Below are 19,373 nucleotides of genomic sequence, written 5' to 3'. Positions count from 1 at the left end.
GCCTGCCTCTGCCTCCCGAGTGCTGGGATTAAAGGCATGCGCCACCATCGCAGAGTGCTGTCTGCATATGGGCCTGCATACCAGAAGAAAGTATCAGATCTCATTGTAGATGGTGGTGAGCCACCATGTGGTTGCTGGGAATTGAACTCAGGACCTCTCGATGAGCAGCCGGTGCTCTTAACCACTGAGCCATCTCTCCAGGCCACATAAGCTGTTTCTATCGGGTGTTTAGCTAACATAACACGCAACTGAATCTTGTAAGTGTTTAGCAGCACTGTGTGCCACTTCGAGGAGCCACTCGGGTCCAGGAAGAACCAGGTGTAATGAGAACACTGGCTTGTCTTATTTGCGCTCACTCACCTGGGAGTCAAGATCCTCGCCCTTCACACACAGATTGGCATCAATGACGTTCAGACCGACCAGCAGCCCAACAATCACAGCTCCTTCTTCCTCCATCATTAGTGCGTGGTACTCGTAGAACTCACTGGGGACATCAGAACGGGGACGTCATCCCCTCCCCTCCCCCACCGTCCATCTTGTAGACATAGAAATAACCTAAGTTCCTCTAAAGTGCACTCTGAACACTTAACTTGTAAAGAGGCTTCATGTCTCCATAGGAAATTAAAGAACTGAAGGAGATAGAAAAGAAGGAACACTGAAGGAAGAACAAGGAAAAGCAAAAGAAGAAAGAAAAGAAGAAAGGGCGTGAACGCTTACGCCTCGAATCCCAGTACTCAGGAGGCTGAGACGAGGATTGCTGTGAGTTCAAGGCTACCCTGCGTCACAAAGTGAGTTCAGGTCAGCCTGGGCAGAAAGTTAGAACGTCGCTTTTTTTTTTTTTTAAGTTTCTCAAGACAGGGTTTCTCTGTGTAACCACCATGGCTGTCCTGAAACTTGCTCACGTAGACCAGGTTGGCCTCAAACTCATGGAGATCCACCTGCCTCTGCCTCCAGAGATCTGGGATTAAAGGAGTGCACCATCACTGCCCAGTAGACCATGCTTTTTAAAAAATTATTATTGTATATGTTTGAGTGTTTTGCCTGCATGCATCTATGTGTGCCGCGTGCGTACAGTGCCCGCAGAGGCTCTAAGACGGCATCAGAGCCCCTGGAACTAGAATCATAGACAGTGTGAGCTGCCATTACGGATGCTGGGACCTGAACCCAGGTTTTCTAGAAGAGCAGCCAGTGCTCTTAACAGCTGAGCCATCTCTCCTGCTTGCGGAACCTTGTCTCAGAGTCGGGAGAGAACGGGGCAACCCCGAGGCCTGGAAAACTGTTTCTCAGGACTCAGTAACTGCTGCTAACCTGATGATGACACAGCCAGAGCTGAAATTTCAGCCCCCAAGTTCATTAAGACCTTTGGAGCAGCTGGTGGTGGCAGCGCACACCTTTAATCCCAGCACCTGGTCAGCAGAGGCAGGCAGATCTCTGTGAGTTTAAAGGACAGCCCCTAGCCAGCCAGGGCTACACAGTGATACCCTGTCCAAACAAACAGATTTATTTTATGTGTTTGAGTATTTTGCTTGCGTGTATGTATGTGTACCATGTGTATGCCTGGTGCCTTTGAAGGCCAGAAGAAAGCACAGCATCCCCAGAACTAGATGGCCGTGAGCCGCTGTGTGTGTCCTGGAAACAGAACCCTGGTTCTCCGCAAGAGCAACAATTGCTCTTAGCCACTTAGCCATTTATCTAGTCCTCTAAGTATTCTTAGCGGGCAGATGATTATCCACTAAGGACGCATGGACAGCTACAGTCTAAGACGTGTCCACGCCAGACCTGGCTCCAGGCATGGTGGTCCCCTGTATCCTAGCACAAGGAAGATAGAGGCAAGAGGATCAAGAACTCAGGGTCATCCTTGGATATACAGCAAGTTCAAGATCAGTCTGTGCTATCTGAGACCCTGGTGAGAGAGAGAGAGAGAGAGAGAGAGAGAGAGAGAGAGAGAGAGAGAGAGAGAGAGAGAGAGAGAGAGAGAGGGCTGCTGAGAAACCCCAGAGCTTCAACTATGGCCACTGTCATTTAACAAATAGAAAACCTGAGACGTGAAACCAGACTCACAGGAAAACTAAACACAGGATGGTTTTTCCAAAACACCAGAGAGGCAGGCCGTGGGAACCAGGATAAGGGTCGCCCTGGGCCCACTCTTGAAGGCCGATTGCCTTGCTCTGAAAGCTGTCTTCAACATCTGATCTTCAATTAAACCCTGCCCAGGAGACAGCTGGAGCATTCGTTAGGACATTGAAGATCTTAAGAAGAGATGTGTAATTAAACCCCAAGTCCCAATGCAAATTTGTATCCAGAAAATTACAATTCAGAGGAAGGGAATCAACTTGGAAACATGCTTAGGTTAGCCCATGTTGGGGGATAAAAAGCAAGTGTCCTAGGCTAGCTCCTCACTGATGCTAATCACTGCGGTGTCCTTTGCTTTCTCATTTTGCTCTTCTCTTATTTTATGGTATTTCATAGCCCTTCCTTCACCTCTTTTTGGATGACAAGCTGTAAATGAAATAAAAATAAACATGGCGTAATGACACTGACCTCAGCAGCTCCCGCTGGATAATCAAGCAACGCAGGTAATCGGCCATTTTCTTTTGCATGAGGGCTAATCGGAGCCACGCCCTAGCTCGACCCAGGGGGGTCCTGGAAAGAAGGTCCAGTTAGAAAACAGTCTTAGGGCTAAAATCACGGCCACCTGCTCCCTATCTGCAGAAGTACATGACAAAGAAAAAGGCATTTTATCACTTTTTTTTTTGATCTTTAGAATGTGTGTGTGTGTGTGTGTGTGTGTGTGTGTGTGTGTGTGTGTGCGTGCGTGCAAGGCAGACCCACGCTCTTTTGACCAAGAGGGCACCCGTGGGAAGCAAAGACTGGCCTTGGGATGACTTTTCTCTATCGCTTCTCCACTCTATTCTATTTCTAGACGTGGTTTCTCATGGAACCTGAATTGTGCTACCCAGTGGGGGCTTCTGGGCTTTGCTTGTCTGCCTCCTCGCCTGGCAGCACCTAGTTTTTTGTTTTTTTTTAAAGATTTATTTATTTATTATGTATACAACATTCTGCCTCCATGTATACCCACATGCCAGAAGAGGGCACCAGATCTCATTACAGATGGTTGCGAGCCACTATGTGGTTGCTGGGAATTGAACTCGGGACCTCTGGAAGAGCAGCAATGCTCTTAACCTCTGAGCCATGTCTCCAGCCCCAGCACCTAGTTTTTGCATGGGTTCTGAAGATATAAACGCAGGTGTTCATGCCCGTGTAGCTCAGCACTTTACCCACCGAGCGATCTCCTTGGTCCTCGTGCCACCTTTTCGTCTTATTTTATGTGTATGGGTGTTTTGCACACATCTATAATGTATACAGTGCCTAGAGAGGCAAGAAGAAGGCACTGGATCCCCTGGAACCTGGTGGCAATATAAACAGTCGTGAGCCACCACGTGGGTGCTGAGAAATCAAACCCACGTCCTCTCAAATAGCCGAGCCCTCTCTCTAGCCCCATATGCTAGTTTTTTTTGAGCAAGCAATTCTACCTTTAAGAGGTCAGCAAAACCTGCTCTGGTAAGGTGGGGTTTTTGTTTTTTTGAGATTTTATTTTTATTTATGTATGTAAGTGTTTGCCTGAATGTATGCTTGTGTACCATGTGGATGCAGAACCTGCCCACGGAGGCCAGAGTGGGTATAAGAACCCCAAGACTAGAAATACAGATGATTATGAGCCACCACGTGGGTGCTAGGGTCGAACACAGGTTCCTTGGAAGAGTAGCTGCTGCTCTTAACCATTGAGCAACCTCTCCAACCTCAAGTTATTAAGTACCACTGTATGCTTTGGAAGAAAGAACCCTCTAGAACATTACCTCTATAGGAGGTATTATATCACAGTGGAATGGGCCTTCATATCTACAATATGACACCATGGCACATGAGTGTCCATGCGCACACACACACACAGGTATATACAGACATAAATATGGGGGGGGGAATGACTAAGTCATCTTATTCGTAAGGATTAAGAGCGGTGAGATAGCTCAGTGGGTAAAGGGTGCTTGCCAAACAATCCTGATGGCCTGAGATCCCACAGTGCCAGGAGAAGCCTAACCCTGAAAGTTGTCCTCTGACCACCATGGCCCCCACATGCCCTCACTCCCACATATATACATCGCACATATGTACTCATGTGTGAGTACACACACACACACACACACACACACACACACACACACACACACACACACAAGTAACAGTATTTAACAGTTAAAAGAATGGCGGAGCCAGACATGATGGCATATGCTTTAATCCCAGCACTCTGGAGGCACAGACAGGCAGAACTCTGAGTTCGAGGCCAGCCTGGTCTACATCGCGAGTCCCAAGACAGCCAGAGCTACATAACGAAACCCCAGCTCAGGAAAACAAGCTCACAGCAGTGGTGCCCGCCAGGGTGGGGAGGTGGGTGAGCTTGAGGCTAGACTGGTCTACAGAGTGGGCTCCAGGACAGTCAAGGCTGCACAGAAAAACCCTGTCTCAAAAAAAAAAAAAAAAGTTCTTACTCAAAAAAAGTTTTCAACATTTATGATTTCTGAGCCAGAATGCACCAGTTCTCTCCAGCTTTTTTTTTGTTTTTTGTTTTTTTTTTTGACAGGAACTCACTCTGTGTCCCAGGCTGGCCCTGAACATACAGAGATCTACCTACACTGGCCTCCCCACTGGTGTCTCAGTGGCTAATTCTTAATCCTTGAGGAAGGGACTTAGGGACATTTAACGAAGGAAACAGTGTGTGCTGAGTTACAGACTGGGCGGGGCTTTGGGGGAAGAAAAGGAAGCAGTGCTTAGATTGAGGAGCAAGAGGCCAACACATGAACTTCTCGGGATGAGCAATCATAATACTTACTTAAGGCCAGGCAAATCCCGGACACTCGCTCCGATTTCCTCTGCTTCTGGATACAGCTTCTCCACCAGTTCCAGAGGGCCCCAAATAGTTTTATTATAACTCAAAAATGATTTTCTCACTGGAAAAAATATAAAGTACAATTTCAACTCGTGAAATGGGATAACATCATCTTGAGTGTTTAGCTAGAGATCTGGAGAGACGGTTCAGGGGCTGACAGTACCTGTTCTTCAGGCACGAGGAGGACTGAGCAAATCCCAGCACCCACGTGACAGGCTCGGTATGGCTGTGTGTGTGCCTGTAACCACAGCGTTGGAGGGTGGAGATGGCAGTCCTGAGGGTTTACTGGCTAACCTGCCCGAGTGAACCTATGAGCTTCCAGTTCAGTGAGAGAGCCTATCTCAAGACAGAAAGACACTGTCCTTCTCTGGCATGCATACACACACACACCTATAATCCTAGCTCTATGAGAGGCTGAGACATGGAGGTCAGAAGTTGACATCCTGTCTCAATATAAAGGAAAGAAGGCTTGAGACATACCTCAGTGGTAGGGCATTTGCTCAGTACGCACAGGGTCGGAGGTTAACACCTAGCACTGTAAGAAGTAAGTTAATGTGTACACACATATATATGTACATACACATATCATTGGCTGTTCTTCCATATCAGGAACATCCAAGTAAGTATCTAAATGACGGCCTGAGCCTTTCTTTACCAACACCAAAATAAAAAGATTGGATGGCCCAAGCAGGGCAACCTTCATAAGTCTACTAAGTAAATCAAGCACAAAGCCAGGTATGGGGGCACACGCCTGGAATCCTAGCACTTGGGAGGTCGCGGCAGAAGAGTCAAGTTTAAGCCATGGACTACAGAGAAAGTTCAAGATCAGTTGGGAAACTCTGCAGCATCTTGTCTCATAATTTCTGAGAAACGTTCAGAGTTTTGAAGGCACAGGAGATGAGTTCAGTGGCAGAGGCCAGACTAGAATGCACGAGGCCCTGGGTTGAGTCTCCAGCACCGAAAGCAAAGGAGAGCGTAGTAAAGGTGGTTTCCTTCTAAATACCTGCAGCTGCAGCTTCTAGTCTGACGTCAGGTGGCATAAAAACATTTGGGCTGGAGATACAATTCAGCTGGTAGACTGCTTGCCCACCATGCAGGAAGCCTTGGGTTTGAGCCTAGTGCTGCGTGAAAACCTGAATGCCACAGCCTATGCCTATAATCAGGGAGGCGGGAAGTGCTTGCAGCAGGGTCAAGAGTTCAAGGCCAGCCTGGTCTGTGTGTTTAGGACAAAGTCACATATAGATGCTCAGCCTCAAAAACCAAAACAAGTAAACAAAAAAAAAAATAGTTCAAGGTCACCAGGTATAATTGTAGATGCCTTTAATCCCAGTGCTCAGGAGGCAGAGACAGGGGGATTTCTGTGAGTTTGAGGCCAGCGTGGTCTACAAAGCAACTTCAAGGACAGCCAGGGATACATAGAGACCCTGTCTCAACCCCCCACCCCCAAAAAGTTCAAGGTCACCGTCAGTTACACAGCAAGTATGCTACAAGAGAGACTGAGTCTCGGGCTACTATTGAGGACAAGGGTTTGGTTCTCAACCATTTTATCAGGTGGTTCCAGGGGATCTGATGCCCTCTTCTGGTGTCTTTGAGCACTGCATGCAGGCAGTGCACAGGCAAATGTAATCATTAAAATAAAACAACCAGACTTTCTGGAGATACAGTGTAGCTACCATCCGCATCCCCTAAGCAAGGACGGCCACCAAGAGCAACTTTACTGTGGGGAGAAAAATCCCAAGGCTAAAATGGCTTTGCAGTGATGCATAAGGATAAACCTGTGACCACAGCGATGTATAACTGTTCACTGAGGTTATAAAATAAAGGATAATACTTCCTGAAAATAATTTAAAATTCAGCTATTTTGGCCATGATTATTAAATTCCAATTCAGCAATTTAGGGGAGAAGAATTTTTATCACTGCCATAAAACAAAACAAAACAAAACAAAAAAACCCTAAGCCAAAACATAAATAGAGGCAGCAGGCTGGAGAGCTGGCTCCTGGGTAAGGCATCCCCCTGCGAGCTTGACCCTGACTTCAAGCCCCAGGTCACGCAGTGGGAGGGAAGAACTGAACTGGTTCCTGCAAGTTGTCCTCTGGCCCCCAGTCACAGCCTGGAACGCAGCTGAAGCCTCCCTGAAGCAATCACAGCACCTGGGAGACGGACTGAGAAGATGGCCCGGGGTAAGAGCATGAACTGCTCTGTCAGAGGACCTGAGTGAGCTCCCACTACCACCTGCAACTCCAGCTCCACGGGATCGAACGCCTTAGGCCTCCAGCATCTGCATTCACGAATACACACCCCTCCACACACACACACACACACACCCGCACAGACATACGTAATTTTTTTTTTTAAAGAACAAATTTAGTTGTGTTTATTGTTTTTTTTAATATTTATTTATTTATACAATATTCTGTCTGTGTATATGCCTGCAGGCCAGAAGAGGGCACCAGACCTCTTTACAGATGGTTGTGAGCCACCATGTGGTTGCTGGGAATTGAACTCAGGACCTTTGGAAGTGCAGGCAATGCTCTTAACCACTGAGCCATCTCTCCAGCCCAGACATACGTAATTTTAAAAAGTTTAAAAATCCTTTTTAAAACTATCTGTGGGCTGGACAGTTAAGAGCCTTTGCTGTTCCTCCAGAAGTATAGAATTAGGTTCCCAGCGTTGAGGTGAGAAGGCCCCAACCTTTTCTAACTCTCCTCTGGCATCCTTGGGTAACCTCACACACACAGTATACAGACATATAAGTCAGACTCTGCTGTCGTGAACACCCCAGCCAACACAGGCAGCCTCCAACTTCCGCTGTAGCTCAAGATGGTCTTAACTACCTGATCTTCCTGCCTCCACCCTCCACGAGCTGGGATTACAGGTAGGCACTCCTAAACCTGGCTTAATTGTTACTTTAAGTCAAAGGATCGTTATTACCCAGTATATATTAAAAGCAGACTATTAAACAGCAGGTCTGTCAGCTTATTTTCTGTCTGCACAGGTGCACATGGAGGCCAGAGGTTAACCTTGGCTGGCATCCCCAAGAGCCATCCACCTTGGGTTTTGAGGCAGTCTCCCTTGCTGGGACCATCCCCCACTAAGTTAGCTGAGCTCCAGGGATCCTCCTGCCTCTGCCTCCCCAGTACAGGGATTACAAGCGTGCTACCACATCTAGCTTGCTATGTGGTTACTAGGAATCAAACTGAGTCCTCAAACTTAACTGACTGAGCCGCCTCCCTAGCCCGCTATCCTGTGTTTCATCCCACAGGAAGTTCTGAGTTCCCCTTGATAAAGCTCTCTGTCCTCTGCACAGAGAAGGCTCCTGTTGAGGACCAGCCACAATAAAAATACCACTGTTTCAGCCCCTGGGAAGCTTGGGGTACACGCCAAGGACCAGGACAGTCTGGGCTATTTGCCATGTCCTTGTCTCAGAACAAAACTACCATCCCAGCATGGTGGAACATATCTTTAACCCCAGCCCTGGGAAGGCAGAGGTATGTGGACTTCTGGGAGTTGAAAGCCAGCTTGGTCTATACAGTGAGTCCCAGGCTAGCCAAGGCTACATACACAGAGACCCTTAAAGCCCACACATTTCCCATGTAATGACCTTCCATATGAGCTGCGTAGCAGAGGGTCATTGTTGGAGGTCATTGTTTCTATGGCAACCCGGTTCGGAGGATACTTTCCCACACACCCCCATGCACTGAAGGCCTTTCTAGCACAACAATCTACTTTGGCTGATTTCTTCAACAGGGTTCAGGCTACTAATGAGTTCACGCCAGCACCACCGTTCAGTTTCTGTTCCAAAGGAAATCTAAGGCTGGCGAGATGGCTTGGCGGGGAGAGGCACTTACCCGCCCTTTGACCTTTATGTTTGTGTGCACATGTGTGTATATATGTGTGAGTGTGCGTGTGTGTGTGTGTGTAAATAAATGTAATCATTATTTAAATATTACCCAATAAAATAAAAACTAGTTCAAGGGTGAACATCTAAAAAACCTGTCATCAGGCCAAGCATGGTGGCACACACCTTTAATCCTAGAGCTTGGGAGGCAGAGGCAGACAGATCTTTGTTGAGTTCAAGACCAGCCTGGTGTATACAGTGAGTTCCAGGCCAGCCAGGGTTATACAGGAATCCAGCATGTTTTTCACCAATTATTTTTAAAACATTTCCTTTCTGAAGATCATCTACTAGGAAATTAACACATTCAAATTTTTTTTAATTATTATTATTGTGGGTATGGGTGTGGCGTGGCCACAAGAACTTCACAGGGTTCTTTATCTCTCTTTCATCCTAACCTGGGCTCCAAAGAGCAAACTCAGGCCTTCTGGCTCATGTGGCAAGGCCTTTACTCACAACGCCATCCCACTAGCCCGGCAGTTTCTTAAAACGCAGAACAACAGCAGCTACAGCCTCAAAGCCATGTCTAAGGATATTTAGGGCGCAGAGAGAGGGGCTGTAAGAACTGATTTTTGAAGTCTCGGGATACCTTTAAGGCCGTGTTTCAGGCAGTGCTCCATAACCACGAAGAACTGCTGCAGAGGGGGGTAGTCCGAGTCCAGGGTGCGGCCAAAGCTCAGGGCAGACTCAATGAGCCCTTTGATGCTCAACTTAGCCATGTTTAACAAGTTGGCTCTCTCCACAGCTGTGGGGTCTTTTGTAGCTGAAAAGCACAAGGAAAGTCCAACGTCATTCCCAGTACAGGACAATGACAAGCACACAAATCTGCCCCGGCCCATGGAAACCAACACCGTTTGCTTTCCTGTGGTTGCCAATCGGATATCTCCTCAGACCAAGGTGCCATGACGTGACCTCCTTATTTTTCTTGCACAAGCCACAGCAAAATGCTATGTCCACTGCGGCCAATGCTTAGGATTTATCCCGAAGGCTCCACACAGGAAATGAGCTTTCTTTTCTGGGCTGGGAAGATTTGTGTGCGGGCCTGACCACCTGAGCTCCATCCAGAGCCCTCAAGGTGGAAGGAAAGGATACCTCTGGGGAGTTGTTCTCTGACCACCACTTACAGACTCACACATGCAAGTATGCATACATATACATACACATACACACACACACACACACACACACACACACACACACACACCTTTATTTCAAAAAGTTCAAAATACACTAGTAACAAAATAAAAGGTAAAGTTATCAGATTCCAGAATCTCCCAAAACTCACATCACAGGGGGAAACAAAACAAAATAAACTTCTGACAAATAAAGGTTAAAGAAAAAAAACAGCTCAATCCCAGGTGGAAGGCTGTGCCTTTAACCTTAGCAACTGGGAAGTTAAGTTCCAGGCCAGGCAGGGTTCGTTACTGTCTCAAAAGACAAGCTGGGGAGGCAGAGGCAGGTGGATCTCTGTGAGTTCGAGACCAGCCTGGTCTACAGAGCTAGTTCCAGGACAGTCAAAGCTACACAGAGAAACCCTGTCTCGAAAAACCAAAAAATAAAAAAATAAATAAATAAATAAATAAATAATAAATAGACAAGCTGGGCAGTGGTGGTGCACGCCTTTAATTCCAGCACTCGGGAGGCGGGATCTCTGTGAGTTCGAGGCCAGCCTGGTCTACAAGAACTAGTTCCAGGGGGCTAGAGAGATGGCTCAGCGGCTAAGAGCACTGGCTGCTCTCCCAGAGGTCCTGAGTTCAATTCCCAGCACCCACATGGTGGCTCACAGCCATCTATAATGAGATCTGGTGCCCTCTTCTGGCCTGCAAGCACACATGGAAGGAATGTTGTATACAAAATAAATAAATAAATCTTAAAAAAAAAAAAAAGAACTAGTTCCAGGACAGGTTCCAAAGCTACAGAGAAACCCTGTCTCGAAAAACAACAACAACAAAAAAGACACAACTTCCAAAAAGAAAAGAAAGACAAAAAGAAATAAAAGAAAAATTCTAGTACCGCTGGGAAGAGAGCGCAGGTGTTTTAACATGGTTTTACATCTACTGCTCTTCCGGCGAACCCAGGAATCCCAGCACCTATGGCAACTGCTTAACTTAACAGTTCCCAGGGGATTCAACACCTGGAGGCCCCTACACTCAGGTACGCACCATTAAAAGTGCTTTTAAAAATCAGCTGTTTACCCAACACTTCAAACACTGCCAAGTGGCAGAAATATTTTCTGCAAAGATGATAAAACTGAGATGTGAAAAACAAAGCATTTAGCTAACATTTTATAATCCCCACATAGCTCGGGGCGCAGTGGTGTGCTTTTAATCTCAACATTTGTGAGGCAGATGGGTGTGTGTATGTGTGTGTGATCTGAATTTGAGGCCAGCCTTTAATCCCAACATTTGTGAGGGAGAGACCGGGGTGTGTGAGAGAGAAAGAGAGAGTGAGAGAGAGAAAGAGAGAGAGGGAGATCTGAGTTTGAGGCCAGCCTATGCTGTATAGCGAGACATGTTAAAAAAAAAAAAACCTTCAAATAAATAACAAATCAGGTGGTTACGGAGTTCATTAGATCGGTTTGCGCTATTTAGTGGCGCACTGTCTTAAAACTAAACAGCTGGGCGGGAGGCTCATTCCAGAACTAGGGAGCCAGAGACAGGAGGATCTCTGTTCTTCCTGCTCTGCATAGCGAGCTCCTGGACATCCAGGATTATAGTCATAGGGAGAGCCTGTCTCAAAACAAAACAAAAGTCCATTTTTCTGGTACTGGGGTAAAAAACAAACAAGCAAAAAAGCAGAGTTCCCCCGTGCTCTGGTCCTCTATTATGATTTGGATTTCAGCTCCCTAGGCTGAATCCTGACTCCGAATCCTCCGCAATCTAAAACTGGCAGGCTGGATAGTGAAGGATGTTCACGCACCATCTCCTCCACTCGGCGGTGGTGTGATTCCCTCTCCCCACTCCCACCCTCGCGGTGAAACCACCTGACGTTTCATAATCGGCAGCATTCTCTTTTTAGAGTGTTCATCACAACCTGTAACCTGCAGCGGACGAGCCTAGGAGGGCGGCTGTGCAGCAGAGGCCGCAGGTGGAGCCGGCAGCGGCGCTCCCCGGCAGTCCCTAGAGCCGACCCGACTCTCTCGGCGTCCCCAGCCGGCACCGGAGGCCCCACGGGCGCGCTTCCGGGGCTTGGCACCGCACCGATCCCCTCCCCAGCCCTCCGTCCACCACCAGCGAGACTGGGAAGCCAACTCTGTCCCCGGACGCCGCGGTCCCCGCCCGTCCATTGGCCCCCAGCAGCCAGGCCCTAGAGGGCGGGCGGGGCGCAGGGATGCGGGCGGGCGCGCGTTGCCATGGCGACCCCGGGAGCTCCCTTGCCCCCCGATGATTGCGCGGCCCCGGCGGTGGATGGTGATCCCGGGTGCTGCCCTTACCCATGGCGACGGTGCGTATCGGACACGGGCTCTCCGGGCGGGTCAGCAGCTCCCCGCAGGCGCGCCGCGGACACCGCGTCTGTCTGGGCTCGGTGTGGTCACAGCGCCCCTGGCGGCGGGAGGACGCCAGGGCCGCGCGAAACCGGTCCCCGCGGATCATCCCCGCCTGAGCGACCCTGGCGCGACAGGGAAAGCGTGGCAGGGACCCGGAGACGGGGCTCTGGGACTGCAGCACAGCGCCAAGGGTGGCTGTAAAAGGGGCCTCAAGTCACCTGCAAACGTTCTATTCACGCAGGTTGGATGGGCGTAATAGAACGCACCGGGCGGCTCCCTTTGATCTTGACAAACCCGGAGCAGGCCGCCAGGTTTTAGAAAACCTCACACAATTAACAGAGCCGGAGCTGTATGCAATCCCAGCATTTGGGAGATAGGAGGTAGAAGGATCCGTAGTTGAAGATCAGGCTCAGGGACATAATGGATTTGAAACCAGTCTAGTCTCTTTAAAAAAAAAAAAAAAAAAAACAAGACAATTTTAAAACGCAGGAACTCCACTGAAGTCGGGGTGCGGTGGCGATCACTGCTAGTCCCAGCACTCGCGCAGAGGTGGAAGTCAGAAGACTGCTGGGAACTCAGGGTTACTCTGAGCTACGTAGCAAGTGCCAGCTCCTCCAAGACTGTCCCAAATGACAAAATGTAATACCTTGTAGGAGGGTATGGTGGACCTGTAAATACCAACTCTCAGGTGGAAGCGAGGTGATGTGGAGTGCTTTAATTCGCTAAAATTCCTTTCCTGGAGGAGGTGTAAACAAAGTCTGCCCAACCCTCCTAAAATCCCAAGGACAAACGGAGGTACGGTAGCTCAAAGCGATTCACCCTGAAGAAACAGTGAGCAACGAGGAGACGTGTAGGTGATCTTGAAACTGTATGGATGATCACACACACACACACACACACACACACACACACACACACACACACACACACATACACACAACCTCCCACATGGACAGGACACCACAGCCAGAGATACACAGAAACCCTGCCGAGGTAAAAACAAAAACCTATCCATGAAATCCACAGCTAGGTAGAAAAATTATTCTTTCTTCAGCTGTTTCTTACTTCCCCATACCTAGTAATAAAAAGACATTTCATCCCTTGCCTATAGCGATGGGCAGGCCTTGCAGAAGCAGAGGCAGCTGTTAATACCACAGCGCACTACCCTCCTCTCCCCTGCAGGCGCTAGGGTCTCCAGGCTTTCCAGAGCAAAGGTCAGCAGATCTTCCGGATGCCTGGCTTCAGATGACTCTTCTGTAATCGGTGCCAGGAAACTGTGGAAGTTCTGACTCAGGTCTGCGCCCTGAGGACTGGGGAGCCGTCAGGTTAGGGCTGGCTACTATGTCTTCACGCTGGGATTAAAGGTGTGTGGGCCACAACTGACCAGCAAGGGTTACCTTAAATTTACTTGAGTGAAGTCAAACTTTTTCTCTAAAATTTCTCAAAATTTCCACCACTAGGTCTAGGAATTGTGCTGGATCTGATCTCACTGCAACAAAACCAGGAACTAAAATTGACATTTCTACCAGCTATGTGCAACTTTGTTCTTTCTTGGGATGCTTGGAAGTGAGAATTTCCTCATTGTTTTATTACTGTCTTGTAGGTATGTGGCTGAATATTGGGCTTATTCTGTATTTATGTTACTGTGGGGATCACCCTCATGGTTCGAGATTATTTTTTTGTTTTTTTTAAGACTTATTTATTATGTATACAGTGTTCTGCCTATATACCAGAAAAGGGCACCAGATCTCATTATAGATGGTTTTGAGCCACTAGGGTCCTCTGAAGAAGTCAGCGCTCTTTGTTTTTCGAGACAGGGTTTCTCTGTGTTGCTTTGGAGCCTGTCCTGGAACTAGCTCTGTATGCCAGGCTGGCCTCAAACTCCCAGAGATCCACCTGTCTCTGCCTCCCCAGTACTGGGATTAAAGGTGTGTGCCTCCACTGTCCGGCAAAGCAGCCAATCCTCTCTTAACCTCTGAGCTATCTCTCCAGCCCACTTTCGAGATTTGTAAAGACCTTGTTCAAGTCTTTTATCTTTTTCCTTACTATCTTAGATTTACTATTATAGTCTTACTCTTACTTGCTTTTCCGTGTTCTCAGTGTCCTCTGCTTTGTCCTTCTCTCTCCTACCATGTGCACTACAGGAATCTAACTCAGTTCATCTGGCTTGCCTTTACCCCTGAACCATCTCCACGGCCCTGGTTTCGGTCTTTCGTTGGCATGCACGTCTGTGCATCACACATGTGTCTGGGGCCTGGGTAGGCCAGAAGAAGTCGTCAGACCCGTTTAGACTGCAGTGCACCCACATGGCGGTTCACTGGCTGTCACTCCAGTCTCAGTGAATCCAGTGACCTCCTCTATCTGCCATCCCGACACCAGGTACACATGCAGCATACAAACATACAGGTAAAACACCCATGCACATAAAACCAAATTTCTAAAAGTTGAAATACAAACTGAATTGTTCGTTTTTTCCCTTCTATAAGTGAGTAAAAAGGCTCAGGAGTCTACGTCCTTCCAGAAAAATCAAGTAAGATTAAGTACATGTTGTAAAGGACCAGGAGAGCATTAGGCACGGCAGCACATGCCTGCAATCCCTGCACTCGACATTTCTCCAATGTTTGGGACCAGGTAGGTCTTCAATGTAAGTTCGGGCCTAGCCATGGCCACATAACAAGATCCTTTCTCAATAGGTAAATAAATAATGCAAAATATACTGCAGCCATCAAGTAGAACCTGGAGGACACACAGGGTCCTAGAGATTGGGGGTGTAGCTCAATTGGTAGTGTGCTTGTCTCAGATGCATGAAACCCCGGGTTCAATCCCCAGCACCGTATGAACTGTGGGTAGTGTATATTTGTAATCACAGCTCTCAGGAGGAGGAATCGGGTTAGGCTCATCCTCAGTCTGAGGCTGGACTCTGACTCAATGGGGGGGGGGGGCTCTTAGCAGCCTCTTCTAGAAACCTGTCCTTAAAGTGAGGGGACAATGGGAAACATCAGAGGACAAAACTTTGCCCGTTACCAAACCAGGCCTGTTTACCTGAGTCACCCAACCGTCAGCTGAGGATGGAGACGGGTGAGCACGGAAGCGCAGCGGCTGGCAGGCACTGCTCTACGAACCCACCTGCATTAGCATCATGGCCCACCCCATGCATCTTACATGCCAGGCCCAGCCTCAAACTTGTGATCCTCCTGCCTAGGCCCTCCTGAGTGACGAGATTAAAACTGGTGGCTTTCAGGACTGGCTAGACAGTAACGAGGCCAGGCTATGTGGGTTAGGTCTCGGGAGGAGCAGCGGCTGTCGATGATGACAGCTGGGCCAGAGGAGTCAGGTGAAGCTAGTAAGCCAGGGGAGATTTTTCCCTTGTTTCCAAGTAGGCCCCAGAAATGGGGCTGCAGAAAGGCATTTTATCTTCATGGGCCCTTGCTCCGACACACACAGCATTGTTGAGGTACAGACCTCATTTGGGCTTAACTCCACCCCCAAAGCTCAAAGCACAGAAATATCTATGCAGAAAACATACAACTCTTTCACATAACTAAGTGACAAGAATTGGGGCTGGAGGTGGCTCAGTGGTTAAGGGCACCTGTTGCCTTCACAGAGAACCTAGGTCTCATTCCCAGCACCATGTTGGGAGGCTCACAACAGACTGTAATTCCAGTTCCAAGGCATTGCCATCCTCTTCTGCCCTCAGAAGGCACCTGTACACACACACACACAATTATAAAAAAAAAACCAACACTTTAAAAATCTTTCTGTTTGGCTCCTCCCAGGAGCTGAAATCTTTCCAGCTTCCTGCTCTCATAACAGCCTAAGGATATTTAAGCAATGAGAGTTAACTCTTCAATCTGCTGCCAACTCTCTTCTTGCTGGGTGGTGGGCGCACACCATTAATCCCAGCACTCGGGAGGCAGAGGCAGGTGGATCGAGGAGTTCAAGGCCAGTCTGGTCTACGGAGTGAGTTCCAGCACAGGCTTCAAAGCTACAGAAAAATCCTGTCCAGGAAAACCAAAACCAAACAAACAAATACACAAAACAAAAAACCTTTCTTCTTTATGCTGCTTTGGTCCCGGTGCTTTATCTCAGCAAGAGAAAAGTAATCGATACAGTGTGCGCAACATTTCACATATCACGGTGGGGAAAAACGCTAGACACCAGAGCTTAATCAATACTCAGGGGGAAAGGGTGAGCTCAGTTGGTGGAATGCACGTGCACAAGGCCCTGCACACCAGGTGTGTTAGCACTCTTTATTATTCCCAGCACCTTAGAAGCTGGAGGACCAGAAGTTCAAGGTCATCGGGATCTGGGAGACCCTATTTCCATACACAGAGAAATCATTTAACAAAGAGGGACCCAGTAAAGTCTATCAGTACAAAACAATTTATTAAATGATACTTTAAATAATAAAAAGGTAGAAGCACCAATTTAACAAATTTAAACTTTCCACTAAGCGAGGTAGAAGCTTTGCCCTCCAGGAGACGGGGCGCTTTGTGAAAGTCACCATACATGTAAGGGTATTTTCTGAAACATCTCTACAGAAATGGAAAAACTGAGTAATGCCCCCAAAGAGGCAAACCGAGATGAAAATGGGGTGTAAACTGGCATCAATTCAGAAAAAAAACTCCTTCTCAAGAAGAATTTGTTTTCTGTCAAGTCCTCCTGACGCGGAAATGCTGCATTCCAAAAATTAACAAAGGGGACAAGAGGAGACGATGATTAGGGAGCAGAGGAACGAGAAGCAGCTGGAAGCCACCACTCATGGATGCTGACACTGGAAAGCAAAGCAAGGAAAACCAAACCCCAAATTCAAAGTCATCATACCCGTACCCTAACCCAGAGCGAGCGGCTTTAACTGATGGGAATGAGCCAACGCACTCAATCTTTTAAATGTAACTTCTCTGATTCTGGAATTAGACCTGGAATTCTATTTTCGTTTTTGAGATCTCAACCTTGGGTTATAATTGAAACTCAAGGGTTAAAGTGCAGACCCAATGCCTAGCCACCTTTAGAGGTAGAAAAATCTTAAACACCTTCCTTGATCATAATACAGATACACTTGAAGGTCACACAAATTTAGACTTTCTAGTTTAGGCTACATTGGTACTCTGAAAGTAAAATTTTATGTGGTGACAGAATTTCATGTTTAACAAGATTATACTAAAAAAAAAAAAGAAAAGAAAAATCTGGAACTTTGAAAAGAATACAGTCACTTCACTTTGTACCTTTTAGCCATCAGTCATCCTCACAGTTCAAGTGTAGCATTCCCAGTAAACCTAAGCTGAACCATGGGTCACACGCTAGTGCCTATGACGCTGGAGGCAGGCGTGTAGTGCGTACAGTGCTCATTCTCTCTGGAAATCACCCAGAACGTGGCAGAGACTCTCGTGTTCCCTTGATGGAAGGTCCATGACGTAGGATAAATTAAGGAAGACACTTGGTGAAGATTTCCCTGTGCACTGCGGCTGTGTGGTGTGCAGCTACAACCTCGGCACTAGAGCCCACATAAGCCCACATCACTGTTTGCTCTACAGGAAGTTGGACCATAACCTGGGATCCTTGAGACCCTACGGGGAGGGATAGGAGGAGAGAGAATAATCTGCTCGAAAAGTACAGAAAGCCAGGCGTGGTGGCCCATGCCTGAATCCCACCAGTCAGGAGGTGGCAGCCAAAGGGTCAGAACTTCGAGGTCACCTTCATTATAGTCAATTCCTGGCCAACCTGCCTGCAATGGAACTGGGAGCCAAGTGTGCCAAATACTTTCAATGGAGTGGTTTTCAACCTCCTAACCCTGCGACATAGGGTTGTGCTGACCCCAGCACAAAGTTATTCATTGCTACTTTGTAGCTGTGATTTTGCTACTGTTATGAACAGTAATGTAAATAACTGATACGCGGGAGATCTGATATTCTAACCCTGTGAAAGGGTCGCCCAACTACCTTCCCCAAAGGAGTCGTGACTCACAGGTTGAGAGCTACCTCTTTAATTCCAACACTGGAGAGGCAGAGGCAGGATCTGAGTCCATGGCTAGCCAGGGTTTCAGAGAAAGACCGTCTCAAAAAAGCAAGCAAACAAACATAAATAAATAAATGAAATAACAGAAATCCAGGCATTATGGAACATGCCTATAACCCAAACAGGAGGGTCTATGTAAGCTCTGGCTGTCCTGGAATTCACTATGTAGGCTGACCTCAAACTCACAGAGATCCACCTGCCTCTGCCTCCCGAGTGCTGGGACTAAAGGTGGGGACAGCTCTATGCTACACCCAGTCTGACTGTTCCAGTTACAGTATGTTTTACCTTGTATCAACAAGAAAAATACACCCGTGGCTACAGACCAGAAGGGACAGCCCAATTCTGCACACACTGCTCACTCCACAGACTGCCCTGGTCCATCATTATGACTCCCTAGGAAACGGCCCCTTTCCTTGGCACACGACCAACAGCAGCAAGGCCTGCGTGGCCCTGTGAATGAAGAAGGATATTAACTGCTCTGCGTTCAGATGGTCAAAGAGCTTCTCCAAGGGAGGGAAGCGCAGCAGCGAGGACACGCTGCCCAGGAGGACCAGCTTGTGTTTGGCTCTGGTTAGGGCCACATTGAGCCGTCGCCAATCTTTCAGGAGCTCACCAAGCTGGAAAAAAAGAAAATTTCTAATTATTCAAGTTGTGTTATATGTTTGAATTTGTTGTAACCAAGGATATGGTTTACCTTGAATGGTTTTAGCAATTTTTCTTGTTCTTTTGCTTTTCCAGAGAGGATCTTTTGCCACTCAACCACACTGACTTCAAATTTGCTGCATATTCAAGAGTGGCCTCGAACTCCTAATCCTCTGCCTCCACCTCCCAAGTACTAGGATTACAGGCTGTGGCTCTGTTATTTGTTCTTCTGTGTTTTGAGGCAGACTCTTGCTATGTAGCCCAGGCTAAGCTCCAATATAAAACCTTCCTGAACCGCGAGGGGTACACCCACATTCTGAGACAATGGGGATGTTCTTTCGGGAATTCACCAAGGCCAGCTGGCCTGAGTCTGAAAAAGCATGGGAT

The 19,373-nt window shown here is 47.7% G+C and overlaps 2 protein-coding genes across 6 annotated transcripts in view; both read right to left on the bottom strand.

Annotated features, from left to right (window-relative positions):
• Rufy2 (RUN and FYVE domain containing 2) overlaps window positions 1-12,376 on the bottom strand; it is a 35,307-nt gene extending 22,931 nt beyond the window's left edge. For 2 of the 5 annotated variants that reach the window (XM_026785557.1, XM_005360120.3), the window contains exons 1-5: window positions 12,276-12,376; window positions 9,432-9,605; window positions 4,889-5,006; window positions 2,542-2,643; window positions 361-484 (exon numbers count right to left, since the gene is read on the bottom strand). In XM_026785557.1, coding sequence (XP_026641358.1) covers window positions 361-484; window positions 2,542-2,643; window positions 4,889-5,006; window positions 9,432-9,605; window positions 12,276-12,279 — 522 coding nt within the window. In that variant the 5' untranslated portion in view covers window positions 12,280-12,376. Of the gene's footprint in view, window positions 1-360; window positions 485-2,541; window positions 2,644-4,888; window positions 5,007-9,431; window positions 9,606-11,761; window positions 11,782-11,875; window positions 12,197-12,275 lie in introns of those variants that run through there. The other 3 variants (XM_005360119.3, XM_013351217.2, XM_026785555.1) reach the window with 3 other exon arrangements.
• Window positions 12,377-17,441: 5,065 nt separating this feature from the next.
• Window positions 17,442-19,373, bottom strand: part of Dna2 (DNA replication helicase/nuclease 2) — a 31,181-nt gene continuing 29,249 nt past the window's right edge. The window contains exons 20-21 of the mRNA XM_005360118.3: window positions 18,815-18,961; window positions 17,442-17,743 (exon numbers count right to left, since the gene is read on the bottom strand). Coding sequence (XP_005360175.1) covers window positions 17,675-17,743; window positions 18,815-18,961 — 216 coding nt within the window. The 3' untranslated portion in view covers window positions 17,442-17,674. The remainder of the gene's footprint in view (window positions 17,744-18,814; window positions 18,962-19,373) is intronic.

Source organism: Microtus ochrogaster, linkage group LG2 (genome assembly GCF_000317375.1).
Source record: "Microtus ochrogaster isolate Prairie Vole_2 linkage group LG2, MicOch1.0, whole genome shotgun sequence".
Classification (NCBI taxonomy): domain Eukaryota; kingdom Metazoa; phylum Chordata; class Mammalia; order Rodentia; family Cricetidae; genus Microtus; species Microtus ochrogaster.
This window is presented reverse-complemented; position numbering and strand designations above follow the sequence as displayed.